Source organism: Bufo gargarizans, unplaced genomic scaffold (genome assembly GCF_014858855.1).
Source record: "Bufo gargarizans isolate SCDJY-AF-19 unplaced genomic scaffold, ASM1485885v1 original_scaffold_1504_pilon, whole genome shotgun sequence".
In the NCBI taxonomy this organism is placed as follows: Eukaryota; Metazoa; Chordata; class Amphibia; order Anura; family Bufonidae; genus Bufo; species Bufo gargarizans.
In genome coordinates, this window is record NW_025334390.1 from 400,573 (window position 1) to 414,269 (window position 13,697).

The 13,697-nt window shown below is 44.4% G+C and overlaps 1 protein-coding gene across 1 annotated transcript; it reads right to left on the reverse strand.

Annotated features, from left to right (window-relative positions):
• Positions 1-5,663: 5,663 nt before the first annotated feature.
• On the reverse strand, positions 5,664-12,599 carry TNNC1 (troponin C1, slow skeletal and cardiac type). Its single transcript, XM_044274142.1, has 6 exons — positions 12,305-12,599; positions 8,978-9,008; positions 7,579-7,725; positions 6,959-7,073; positions 6,239-6,375; positions 5,664-5,839 (listed from the first exon to the last, which is right to left on the reverse strand). The coding sequence occupies exons 1-6, from the start codon at positions 12,326-12,328 to the stop codon at positions 5,808-5,810; spliced, it is 486 nt and encodes a 161-aa protein (XP_044130077.1). The 5' UTR covers positions 12,329-12,599; the 3' UTR covers positions 5,664-5,807.
• Positions 12,600-13,697: the final 1,098 nt, after the last annotated feature.

Genomic DNA, 13,697 nt, shown 5'->3' on the forward strand with positions numbered 1-13,697 from the left:
CTGTGGAGGGTTTTGTGGCGGCTTGTGAGACGTGCGCTCGCGCTAAGGTCCCTCGTTCACGACCTTCAGGTTCCCTTCTCCCGTTACCCATACCTTCCCGTCCTTGGACACACCTGTCCATGGACTTTATCACGGATCTTCCTCGTTCCTCGGGGAAGTCGGTGATCCTGGTGGTCGTGGACCGTTTTAGCAAGATGGCTCATTTCGTTCCTTTCCCTGGTTTACCCAATGCTAAAACGTTGGCGCAAGCTTTTGTCGATCATATTGTTAAATTGCACGGCATTCCCTCTGAGATTGTTTCCGATAGAGGCACGCAGTTTGTGTCCAGGTTCTGGAAGGCTTTCTGTTCTCGCCTGGGGGTTCGGCTGTCCTTCTCTTCTGCTTTTCACCCGCAGTCGAATGGTCAGACTGAGCGCCTCAATCAGAATCTGGAGACATATTTGCGCTGTTTTGTGGCAGAGAACCAGGAGGATTGGTGTTCATTTCTCCCTCTTGCTGAGTTTGCTTTGAACAACCGTCGTCAGGAATCTTCTGATAAGTCACCATTTTTTGGTGCATATGGGTTCCATCCGCAGTTTGGGACATTCTCGGGAGGGGCTCTTTCTGGTTTACCTGAGGAGGAGAGATTTTCCTCGTCTTTGTCTACCATTTGGCAAAAGATTCAGAGTAATCTCAGAAAGATGAGTGAGAAGTATAAGCGTGTGGCTGATAAGAGACGTGTGCCTGGTCCGGACCTGAATGTGGGTGATCTGGTGTGGTTGTCTACAAGAAATATTAAACTGAAGGTTCCCTCCTGGAAATTGGGCCCCAAGTTTATTGGGCCTTATAAAATTTGTCAGTCATCAATCCTGTTGCCTTCCGCCTTGATCTTCCACGGGTTTGGAAGATACATAATGTTTTTCACAGATCTCTCTTAAAACCATATGTCCAGCCCACGGTACCCTCCTCTTTGCCTCCTCCTCCGATTTTGGTTGATGGCAATCTGGAGTTTGAGGTTTCCAGAATTGTGGACTCTCGCATTGTCCGCGGTTCTCTTCAGTACCTCGTTCATTGGAAGGGTTATGGTCCTGAGGAGAGGATGTGGGTTCCGATGTCGGACATTAAAGCCACTCGCCTTATCAGGGCATTTCATAGGGCTCATCCTGGGAAGGTGGGTCCTGGGTGTCCGGAGTCCACCCGTAGAAGGGGGGGTACTGTCACTACCAGAGCTTTGAGACGTTCTCAAAGCTCTGTGTCTCCACCCCTGTGATGATGTCACTTAGGGTTGGAGGTTTTCTCACTGTTCTGTTTCTCCGCCCCTGTGATGAGGTCTTACTCTCAGCTGTCTCTCCTGCGTTTGATTTCTCTGCCTTTAAATCACCCCTCCTCCTATTGCAGGGCGTGGATTATATTTCTCCTTTCAGTTGTAGCTCTGCCTTGAGTATCTTCACTCCTTTAGCTACTAGTTCTCTGGACCTGTGTTCTGCTGCTGCAAGCACTCCGGATATTGCCAGCGGTCCTTGGATCCGTCTTCTCTACGGCTGCAGCTCCATCAGCTAAGTGTGCAGACTTTGTTATGTACCTGGTGATTTCCTGACTGGATCTGAGGTGGCCCCGGTTCCCTCCTTATTCTGTGCAGGGCATCGGAGGCCGTGCCCCTTCCACTATTGTAGGGGTTACAGGGCTCATCAGTCTAAGGTACGCGGGCATGCCTCGTTCCACCATTTGGATCCGGGCATGTGCTTTAGCAGCATAGGGAGAGTGTTGAGGGTCTGACAGGGGTCACCCTTTCTCTTCCCTAGTTTGGGTCCGGTCAGTAGCTCTTTTTACTGTGTATACTCTTGTTACCCTTAAACAGCCGTGACAGCGCGCCACCGTCGGTAAGGCCTCCGCTGCAATTGACTCAGGTAGGCCACGAATGCGGATATTGCGCCGGCGGCTACGATTCTCCTGGTCTTCCAGCTTCAGGAAGGCATCATTCAGCAAGGCCCTGTGGGACGCCAGCGTCTCCGACGCTTTACCTTCGTAGGTCATGATGGCCTCTTGCGTGGCTTCTAGTGCAACCACTCTCTGCCCCAGGTGCTTCATGTCGTCCTTAATGTCGGACAGGTCTTGTTTCAGGGGCGAGAGGGCAGACTCGAGAACCCGGCGCAGGGTCCGCTCTGAGAGAGGCGGGTCTCTGGGCCTCCTGTCCGAAATATCGGAGCCGCTGCCAGCATCTGAGAGTTCTCCCGCATCGGAGTCATGTGCAGCAGACGCCGCCATATTGGGGCCTTTCTGCGCGGCAATCCTCGGCGTTTTCCGAAGAAACTTCTCCATCTCAGGTTGTTTGGAGTGCAGTGGGGTCGACTCTGAGCTTCCTCTGTTCTTTTCTCTGCCAGGTTTCCCCATAATCAGGCAAATTATAAGCTTATATAGGGCAAAGGAGCCGGAATGCTGGAGGAGCTCAAGCTCGTGCGGCCATTCAGCAGCGTGGCTCTATAGTAGTTATATTCTTGTACATAGGAGGCAGTATTATAGTAGTTATATTCTTGTACATAGGAGCAGTATTATAGTAGTTATATTCTTGTACATAGGAGGCAGTATTATAGTAGTTATATTCTTGTACATAGGAGACAGTATTATAGTAGTTATATTCTTGTACATAGGAGCAGTATTATAGCAGTTATATTCTTGTACATAGGAGCAGTATTATAGTAGTTATATTCTTGTACATAGGAGGCAGTATTATAGTAGTTATATTCTTGTACATAGGAGCAGTATTATAGTAGTTAGATACTTGTACATAGGAGCAGTATTATAGTAGTTATATTCTTGTACATAAGAGCAGTATTACAGTAGTTATATTCTTGTACATAGGAGGCAGTATTATAGTAGTTATATTCCTGTACATAGGAGCAGTATTATAGTAGTTATATTCTTGTACATAGGAGCAGTATTACAGTAGTTATATTATTGTACATAGGAGGCAGTATTATAGCAGTTATATTCTTGTATATAGGAGGCAGTATTATAGCAGTTATATTCTTGTACATAGGAGGCAGTATTATAGTAGTTATATTCTTGTACATAGGAGCAGTATTATAGTAGTTATATTCTTGTACATAGGAGCAGTATTATAGTAGTTATATTCTTGTACATAGGGGGCAGTATTATAGCAGTTATATTCTTGTATATAGGAGGCAGTATTATAGCAGTTATATTCTTGTACATAGGAGGCAGTATTATAGTAGTTATATTCTTGTACATAGGGGGCAGTATTATAGCAGTTATATTCTTGTACATAGGAGCAGTATTATAGTAGTTATATTCTTGTACATAGGAGGCAGCATTATAGTAGTTATATTCTTGTACATAGGAGCAGTATTATAGTAGTTATATTCTTGTACATAGGAGGCAGTATTATAGTAGTTATATTCTTGTACATAGGAGACAGTATTATAGTAGTTATATTCTTGTACATAGGAGCAGTATTATAGTGGTTATATTCTTGTACATAGGAGCAGTATTATAGCAGTTATATTCTTGTACATAGGAGCAGTATTATAGTAGTTATATTCTTGTACATAGGAGGCAGTATTATAGTAGTTATATTCTTGTACATAGGAGCAGTATTATAGTAGTTAGATACTTGTACATAGGAGCAGTATTATAGTAGTTATATTCTTGTACATAAGAGCAGTATTACAGTAGTTATATTCTTGTACATAGGAGGCAGTATTATAGTAGTTATATTCCTGTACATAGGAGCAGTATTATAGTAGTTATATTCTTGTACATAGGAGCAGTATTACAGTAGTTATATTATTGTACATAGGAGGCAGTATTATAGTAGTTATATTCTTGTACATAGGAGCAGTATTACAGTAGTTATATTATTGTACATAGGAGGCAGTATTATAGCAGTTATATTCTTGTATATAGGAGGCAGTATTATAGCAGTTATATTCTTGTACATAGGAGGCAGTATTATAGTAGTTATATTCTTGTACATAGGAGCAGTATTATAGTAGTTATATTCTTGTACATAGGAGCAGTATTATAGTAGTTATATTCTTGTACATAGGGGGCAGTATTATAGCAGTTATATTCTTGTATATAGGAGGCAGTATTATAGCAGTTATATTCTTGTACATAGGAGGCAGTATTATAGTAGTTATATTCTTGTACATAGGAGCAGTATTATAGTAGTTATATTCTTGTACATAGGAGCAGTATTATAGTAGTTATATTCTTGTACATAGGAGGCAGTATTATAGCAGTTATATTCTTGTACATAGGAGCAGTATTATAGTAGTTATATTCTTGTACATAGGAGGCAGTATTATAGTAGTTATATTCCTGTACATAGGAGCAGTATTATAGTAGTTATATTCTTGTACATAGGAGCAGTATTATAGTAGTTATATTCCTGTACATAGGAGCAGTATTATAGTAGTTATATTCTTGTACATAGGAGCAGTATTATAGTAGTTATATTCTTGTACATAGGAGCAGTATTATAGTAGTTATATTCTTGTACATAGGAGCAGTATTATAGCAGTTATATTCTTGTACAGAGGAGCAGTATTATAGCAGTTATATTCTTGTACATAGGAGCAGTATTATAGTAGTTATATTCTTGTACATAGGAGGCAGTATTATAGCAGTTATATTCTTGTATATAGGAGGCAGTATTATAGCAGTTATATTCTTGTACATAGGAGGCAGTATTATAGTAGTTATATTCTTGTACATAGGAGCAGTATTATAGCAGTTATATTCTTGTACATAGGAGCAGTATTATAGTAGTTATATTCTTGTATATAGGAGGCAGTATTATAGTAGTTATATTCTTGTATATAGGAGGCAGTATTATAGCAGTTATATTCTTGTACATAGGAGGCAGTATTATAGCAGTTATATTCTTGTACATAGGAGCAGTATTATAGTAGTTATATTCTTGTACATAGGAGCAGTATTATAGTAGTTATATTCTTGTACATAGGAGCAGTATTATAGTAGTTATATTCTTGTACATAGGAGGCGGTATTATAGTAGTTATATTCTTGCACATAGGAGGCGGTATTATAGTAGTTATATTCTTGCACATAGGAGGCGGTATTATAGTAGTTATATTCTTGCACATAGGAGGCGGTATTATAGTAGTTATATTCTTGTACATAGGAGCAGTATTATAGTAGTTATATTCTTGTACATAGGAGCAGTATTATAGTAGTTATATTCTTGTACATAGGAGCAGTATTATAGTAGTTATATTCTTGTACATAGGAGGCAGTATTATAGTAGTTATATTCTTGTACATAGGAGGCAGTATTATGGTAGTTATATTCTTGTACATAGGAGCAGTATTATAGTAGTTATATTCTTGTACATAGGAGGCAGTATTATAGTAGTTATATTCTTGTACATAGGAGCAGTATTATAGTAGTTATATTCTTGTACATAGGAGCAGTATTATAGTAGTTATATTCTTGTACATAGGAGCAGTATTATAGTATGTATATTATTTTATACAAGGGCCGTATTATAATTCTGCATTTTTCAGCATGTTTTTTATGAGCAGGCTAAGAGAAAAATCAGTAAATGTATTTAATCTTGCTCTGTATATACGGATGTATATTCATGTATTTTCCCTTAGTATTTATGACTGACACCAATGACCAAAAAAGAATAAAGATTTGTTTTTTATTGTTCACGTTTTCTTTATTGCACTCAGTGTATCTGATGTCAGACATAATGTAATGTTTTATTTGAGGTTCAGATTAAATGGAATCAGCATTCGCAGTATTGAATCTTTGTAGGAAAGCTTTTGGACGTCTGGTTATTTATTCGACTCCTTTCATGAATTCTAAAAATTCTGTAAAGAGAGAAAGATGAGAAATTGAGATTGTGCTGCTGACGGATCTGTGCGGTATGTGCCTTTACTAGGCCTGTAGATGGCGCCACATGTATCACATTAGTGCAGATCCTTTTGTCTCGCTCTATTCCTTGTCTTACTTTGAAACAAATTTTTATGCCAGAATTGGGGTGCAATTATAATGCAGAATAACGCGCCTTAGACTCCGCCCCCTTTCTTGCAAAGCCACGACCTCTGGTCATCAAACTCCACCCCTTTTCGAGGGAGTAAAAGAAAATGGAGAAACCCTAGTTTTGCCAAATTGCTAAAATCTGCAGCACTTTTTAGACAAATTCTGGATGCAGACACCGAGAATATCTGGGCCTCTTTCCCTATTTCCGGTCTCTCCGATAAACTCACCATCATAATCAATTTTGCCATCGTTATTTTTGTCGCCGTCCATCATCAGCTCCTCGATGTCGTCCTCGGTTATGGTCTCACCCGTCGCTTGCAGCATCATTTTTAGCTCATCAAGGTCAATGTATCCATCAGCATTTCTGCAGAGATGTAAAGATCTGGTCATAGCTACACTCCAGTCACATCCAGAGCTGCCCCCTGCTGGCCACGTATGGAGCATGCTCAGGTGTCTGTCTGATGTAGAAGCTAAAAGTGTATTCACTAAGGCAATGAACCAGAGAGCATCGCATTATGTGAGAATGTATGCCAGCAAAGTGTCCAGCAGAAGTGTGGCTGCAGCTCTGGAGGTGATTAGAGTTTAAGAAATGAACCGGAATATAACCGCTGCAAGTACAGCTCAGGGTGCGACTGGAACATATTATCTGTTAATGCAGCTCCGGATGTAACTCAAGTATAGGATACAGCTTAGGATGTGATTGTAGCATAAGAAATGTGGCTGCAGCTCTGGAGGTGACTGAAGTATATTATTTGCCGATATAGGTCTGGATGTTATTGGAGGATTGAAAAAAAATGCAGCTCTGGATGTGAATAGAACATATAAACTGTAAATGCAGCTATACATGTAACTGAAATATGAGAACTGTGACTGCAGCTCTGGATGTGACTAGAGTATAAGTCTTGAAGGGTAGAGCCTTCATTCCAGTGACGTCTCTTATCACTCACTTGTCAAACATGCGGAAAAGGTCTGACAGCTCCTCCTCGGATTTCCCTTTACTGTCGTCTTTCATACATCGGACCATCATCACCAGGAACTCATCGAAGTCGACTGTGCCGCTGCCTGAGCAGAAAGCAAAGAATAAGAACCTGCAGAACTGCAACTCCCATCATGCCATTTGGCTTGTGCTATGCTGAGACTTGTAGTTTGTAGTCTGTAGATGTAAAGCAAAAACCCCATATTTTCTTTTTTTTTTAGGCAATCCTTTTGAGACTCTCTGTGGATTATCCGACCTATTTTACTTGTTCTGTGTTTAAACTCCAGTCGCCTCCAGAGCTGCAGTCACAATTCTGCCATCTGGAACTGATCAGCGCTCTTCGGACAGACAAAACCCTGAGATCCCATCATCTGCGGACTCACTGCTGCCCCTGGTGGTTTAGTGGATGCTCTGCTACATAATGAGAGATGCAGTAGCCCCTCACGTAGCAGAATTGTGTCTACAGCTCTGGGTGGGAGTGGAGCGTAAGACCTGATCTTCTAGGGGTTGCAATGAGATGCAAACTGTAAAATGATATTTGGAGCAGATGTAGAGACACGTAAGAATAAAAAGAGTGGGTATAACTCTCACCATCCTCATCCACCTCGTCTATCATCTCCTGCAGCTCCTCGGGGGTGGGGTTCTGCCCCAGCATTCTCATCACTTTGCCCAGCTCCTTTGTACTGATGCATCCGTCTTCTGCGTCTTGCACGAAAATATCAAAAGCTGCTCTGAATTCTGGGGAAATAAGAAGAAAAATACTTTCAATGAACTTTGTGCAGTTTTAGGGGATGTTTATGACGGTTTATGCTGCCGGTATTTTGGCGCGGACTCCACACTGTGTGCTGTCTGCATCCTTTCCGGCCCCATTGAAAATGAAAGGGTTCCCCCCCCAGTTCCGCATAATTGCGGAACGGATCCAGACCATTTATACGGACGTCTGAATGGAGCCTTAACTCCAGACTGATTACGTTACCCGCGCTGATCCATTGTAACGATCTTTCTGCCTCCGATGTGTTCCGATCACAGAGAATTGTCTATACAATTGTAACGAACCCGCAGCTGTGAGAAGTAACAGCTCAGGATGTGTTTTAGCCTTCAGATGTAAACAGGAAGGCTTCCATTCACTGACAGCAAGCAAATTCATGTATAAGTGTCAGAGCTGATATTGGGGTACAGGGTAGGAGCAGGTGATGTCTGTGCAGGAAGGGATTAATCCCCAAGGGTAGAAGACAGTGTCGGACTGGGGCGCCTGGGGCCACCAGGGGAACTTCGGCGCGCAGAACAGGACTGTGTCGTGCGCTGTACAATATCAATTAAGCAATTAGTTGACAACTTAAAGGGGTTCTGCACTTTGTCCTCTGGATAGATCATCAGCATCTGATCGGCGGAGGTCCGACACCCGGGACCCCCGCCTTGTCGCTGTTTACCGCTGGCCCAGTGACGTCACGACTTGTATCACTGGCCTGCGGGGGGGGGGGGGGGGGGTTGAGCTCTGTTCATTTGAATGGAGCTTAGCCGCGCTCAGGCCTGTTGATACAAGTCGTGACATCACTGAGAAGGCAGCGGCGCCGCTGCCTTCTCAAACAGCTGATCGGCGGGGGTCCCGGGTGTCGGACCCCCGCCGATCAGATGCTGATGATCTATCCAGAGGATAAATCATCAGTTTAAACAAAGTGCAGAACCCCTTTAAGGGGGGGGGGTTTCTCATCTTCCTTGCGCCAGAAAAGTGACTTATTGAAAAAACCAGGTCTCGTGCGCCTCTTCTTACGCTGCACTGAGACGGTGGGGACGGGCGCAGTCATCGGCAGAGACAGATCTATCGTCATTTACACCGGGTGCAAATAAGGACAGAAATCCGGAGCCCGCAGGGGACTCTCCCGCTCGGCGGATGCCCATAGGGCCACCCAGTCCCTCCTCACTGCCGCTGCCGGGTACAAACTACTGGGGGAACTATAGGGGTCAGTTTTTCGGCCGCAGAGACTTTTACCGCTTTTTTGCTCTTCTGTGAGTTGTTCAACCTGAAAAACACAAAAAGAAATATGAGAGACGATAAGCGGCACAAAGCCGCCAATCACACCTCACAAAAGAACTGCTCGCTACGGGCAACAGGCAAACCCTTGGTGAACAATATTATTCCTATTCACTAACAGCAAGCAGAGATATTAGGAATGACCAGGAATTTAAACACAAGAGAAGTTCAGTCCACTGATCCGGAGAACTATTTCTGTCTCGGTGACACAGGACGAGATAAAGCCCTTTATTCCCAGCGATGGCCACGACCGCGACCGCCTTCATCTCCTCCGCCAGTAACCACCCCAAATATAGTACATTGCCTTATGTAGGCAAGACCCACAGGTAACGCCCCCAATACTGCCAGAGACCCCCTATTCAAATACACCGCTGATCTCTAGGGATGGATAGGCGGCATTCTCAGTGATGTCACCGCTGATCTCTAGGGAATGGATAGGTTGGCATTCTCAGTGATGTCACCGCTGATGTCTAGTGATGGATAAGCGGCATTCTCCGTGATGTCACCGCTGATCTCTAGGGAATGGATAGGCGGCATTCTCAGTGATGTCACCGCTGATCTCTAGTGAATGGATAGGCGGCATTCTCAGTGATGTCACCGCTGATCTCTAGTGATGGATAGGCGGCATTCTCAGTGATGTCACCGCTGATCTCTAGTGAATGGATAGGCGGCATTCTAAGTGATGTCACTGCTGATCTCTAGTGATGGATAGGCGGCATTCTCAGTGATGACACCGCTGATCTCTAGTGAATGGATAGGCGGCATTCTCAGTGATGTCACTGCTGATCTCTAGTGAATGGATAGGCGGCATTCTAAGTGATGTCACCGCTGATCTCTAGTGAATGGATAGGCGGCATTCTAAGTGATGACACCGCTGATCTCTAGTGAATGGATAGGCGGCATTCTCAATGATGTCACCGCTGATCTCTAGTGAATGGATAGGTGGCATTCTCAATGATATCACCGCTGATCTCTAGTGAATGGATAGGCGGCATTCTAAGTGATGTCACCGCTGATCTCTAGTGAATGGATAGGCGGCATTCTAAGTGATGACACCGCTGATCTCTAGTGAATGGATAGGCGGCATTCTCAATGATGTCACCGCTGATCTCTAGTGAATGGATAGGTGGCATTCTCAATGATGTCACCGCTGATCTCTAGTGAATGGATAGGCGGCATTCTTAGTGATGTCACTGCTGATCTCTAGTGAATGGATAGGCGACATTCTCAGTGATGTCACCGCTGATCTCTAGTGAATGGATAGGCGACATTCTCAGTGATGTCACTGCTGATCTCTAGTGATGGATAGGCTGCATTCTTAGTGATGTCACTGCTGATCTCTAGTGATGGATAGGCGGCATTCTTAGTGATGTCACCGCTGATCTCTAGTGATGGATAGGCGGCATTCTTAGTGATGTCACCGCTGATCTCTAGTGAATGGATAGGCGGCATTCTCAGTGATGTCACCGCTGATCTCTAGTGAATGAATAGGCGGCATTCTTAGTGATGTCACCGCTGATCTCTAGTGATGGATAGGCGGCATTCTTAGTGATGTCGCCGCTGATCTCTAGTGATAGGCAGCATTCTCAGTGATGTCACCGCTGATCTCTAGTTTTAAATCAGGTCGCATTGCTGGGATGAATGGGTTAAGGGTGAAGCTGCAAATCTTCCCATTTTGGAAATGAAACCTCAGAGGGAATAATTCCCATAATCCTCTGGGTTTATTTTGGCCGCTGATTGTGTCGGGGATTTTCTCTTAGACAGGTGGATAATAATCCCCATTGTCCGGGACCACGGACTATATATAGTGAGAGGAGACTGTCTGCGGGGTCACGTGTCCTCTGTTATATCTGTGCCTGGGAAAGCCGGGTCTTCTACAACAGATCCAGGGGGCTCGACCCTTTTCCACAGCAGCCACTTCAGTCTATGAAATCCTGAGAGACAAGTGACCTCACTGAGGCGTGAGGCACTTCATACCTCAGGGTTGTCATGTCCCTTGGAAATGAATTGACAGTAATGTGACCAAATAGTGCAGGTGTTATTGTGGGGGGGGGGGGGGAGATTATGTGCCCAAACACAACCCGAAATGTGAACAGAACCCAACAGAAAACCTGCAGAGGAAACAATTTGTAGCCATCCAGAGAGGTTGAGGGATACAATGTATCAATATCTGATCAGCTGGTTGAAGGGTCGTGCAGAGTATTGCATCTTTGCCCTGTTGAAACCCCCGGGCCCCCATCAATATCCTGAACCTGAAATCCAATTCTCCAGCAGATTTTACACCTGAACTTTTTTTTTTCGTTTCCATTTTTTGCGTTCCGTATACGGAACCATTCATTTCAATGGATCCGCAAAAAAACGGATGATTCTCCGTATGCCTTCTGTTTCCGTATTTCCGTTTTTCTGTTCCGTTCAGAGATAGAACATGTCCTATTATTGTCCGCATAACAGACAAGGATAGGACTGTTCTATCAGGGGCCAGCTGTTCCGTTCCACAAAAAACGGAATGCACACGGACATCATCCGTATTTTTTGTGGATCCATTTTTGCGGACCGCAAAATATTGAGAAAAAGCCATACGGTCGTGTGCAAGAGGCCTAACACTGTGTATGATCGGCGGCGGCCATATTAATAAATACGGAGTGAAGGAAGCTTTCATGGGTTGGTTCCATAAATTCGTGACGGCTCCGTGGACCCGATTCCGTCATCAATCATTATGTCTACCAGATTTCTGATCAAAAAGTTCTGCAGCTTCTAATAGATTTTGTGCTTCAGTTCCTCATAATTTTCAAGATCTCTGCTTACTGTCAGCGAACTGAAATTCTTGTTTACACAGAGAGGCTGAAATCCTGTCCTGACCTATTACTTCTCACAACTGAAGGTTTGTTACAATTGCATCCAGTCTGACCTAAACACATCAGCAGCACAGATGTCGCCACCATTCTGATTTGTTACAGTGTATCAGTGCAGTTTCGGCTTCGCTCATGTCTGAGCTTCCTTCAAAAATATCGGACAGAATAACACAATGTGACGCTCTAGTTACATCCTATAAAATGACGGACGCCCGTTCTAGTCGGCAGAGGCGATTAGGCGCCGGAGATGACAGCCCAGGGGTCTGCAGACCAGGCTGGACACAATTGTAACAAATCCTCAGCTGTGACAGGCAGTAGGGAAACAAGAATGTTCCTATTCACTGGCAGCAAGAAGAGATCTTGAAAATAGTAAGAAATTAGAATACAGAAACTTTTCTTCTTGAAAACCCTCTATGGTGCAGGGGTCACTTACCGCCGCCTTGTAGAAGTCGTCCATGGTGAGGGAGGTGGCAGGGAGCGGAGAAGAGGTAAGTGTGGAGCTTGAGATGTGAGCGGAGCAGAGGTGAGTGTGGAGCTTGAGATGTGAGTGGAGCAGAGGTGAGTGTGGAGCTTGAGATGTGAGTGGAGCAGAGGTGAGTGTGGAGCTTGAGATGTGGACGGAGCAGAGGTGAGTGTGGAGCTTGAGATGTGGACGGAGCAGAGGTGAGTGTGGAGCTTGAGATGTGAGCGGAGCAGAGGTGAGTGTGGAGCTTGAGATGTGAGCGGAGCAGAGGTGAGTGTGGAGCTTGAGATGTGAGCGGAGAGCGGAGCTTATATGTGATCTCGGTCAGCAGGTCCCACCCTAATTGGGAATAGCCGGGGATGAGCACATCAGGTCTCTATTTATACCCTCCATCCTCGCTGCATTGTCCTCAGCCCCGGGGATTGGCATCACGCCATGCTCTTGTCACACCAGGCGGCGCGGCTATCCTACCCTCATCTTCCGGGTTATTGGATTCCGAGGGTCTTGCACACAAAAAAGCTACGTGGGCATCGGTAGCTGTCATGTGACCAAATGGTACGGGTGTGATTATGTGCCCAACCACAACCCAAAGTGTGAACGGAGCCCTGCAGAAAATCTGAGCAAATCCTAATCCGATGACGAAGCAATTTGTAACCATCCAGACAAGGGTTCCCCATTCGGTCAGGGATACAATGTATCAATATCTGCGGAAATGTGTGGAGGGGGTTCAGGCAGGAACTCGAGTACACGAGGGTCCTCACAGGGACCACCTGCTGATTTCCATCTCTGACACACAGGATAGGATAAGCCATTGATGGGCGGCGGGTGGGCGCCATCATTTCTAAAGCAGACCCCATAAAGTCTATGGTTTATGCTCATGGATGTTATTATTATTATATTTTTTAATCGTTCTGCAAGAAACAAATCACAGCAAGTTCTAGATTTTGTATTTTTCAAGCAGGACTCCTCCATAAAAAAGGCCCCTTTCACACGGGCGAGTTTTCCGTGCGGGTGCGATCCGTGCGGCGAACGTATGGCACCCGCACTAAATCCTGACCCATTCATTTCTATGGGGCTGTGCACATGAGCGATGTTTTTAACGCATCACTTGTGCGTTCAGTTGAAATCGCAGCATGCTCTATATTGTCCGATTTTGACGTGACGCAGGCCACATAGAAGTGAACGGCCTGTGTGAAAATCGGATGGCATCCGCAAGCAAGTACGGATGCCGTGCGATTTGCACGCACGGTTGCTAGGAGACGATCGGGATGGAGACCCGATCATTATTATTTTCCCTTATAACATGGTTATAAGGGAAAATAATAGCATTCTGAATACAGAATGCATAGTAAACCAGCGCTAG

Coding starts and splice junctions, on each gene's coding strand:
- TNNC1 (XM_044274142.1), bottom strand. CDS start 12,328: ATGGACGACTTCTACAAGGCGGCG. Junction 6,376..6,958: donor CTTTTCCGCATGTTTGACAA/GTGAGTGATAAG, acceptor ACATCTCTGCAG/AAATGCTGATGGATACATTG. Junction 5,840..6,238: donor TGGCAAAATTGATTATGATG/GTGAGTTTATCG, acceptor CTCTCTTTACAG/AATTTTTAGAATTCATGAAA.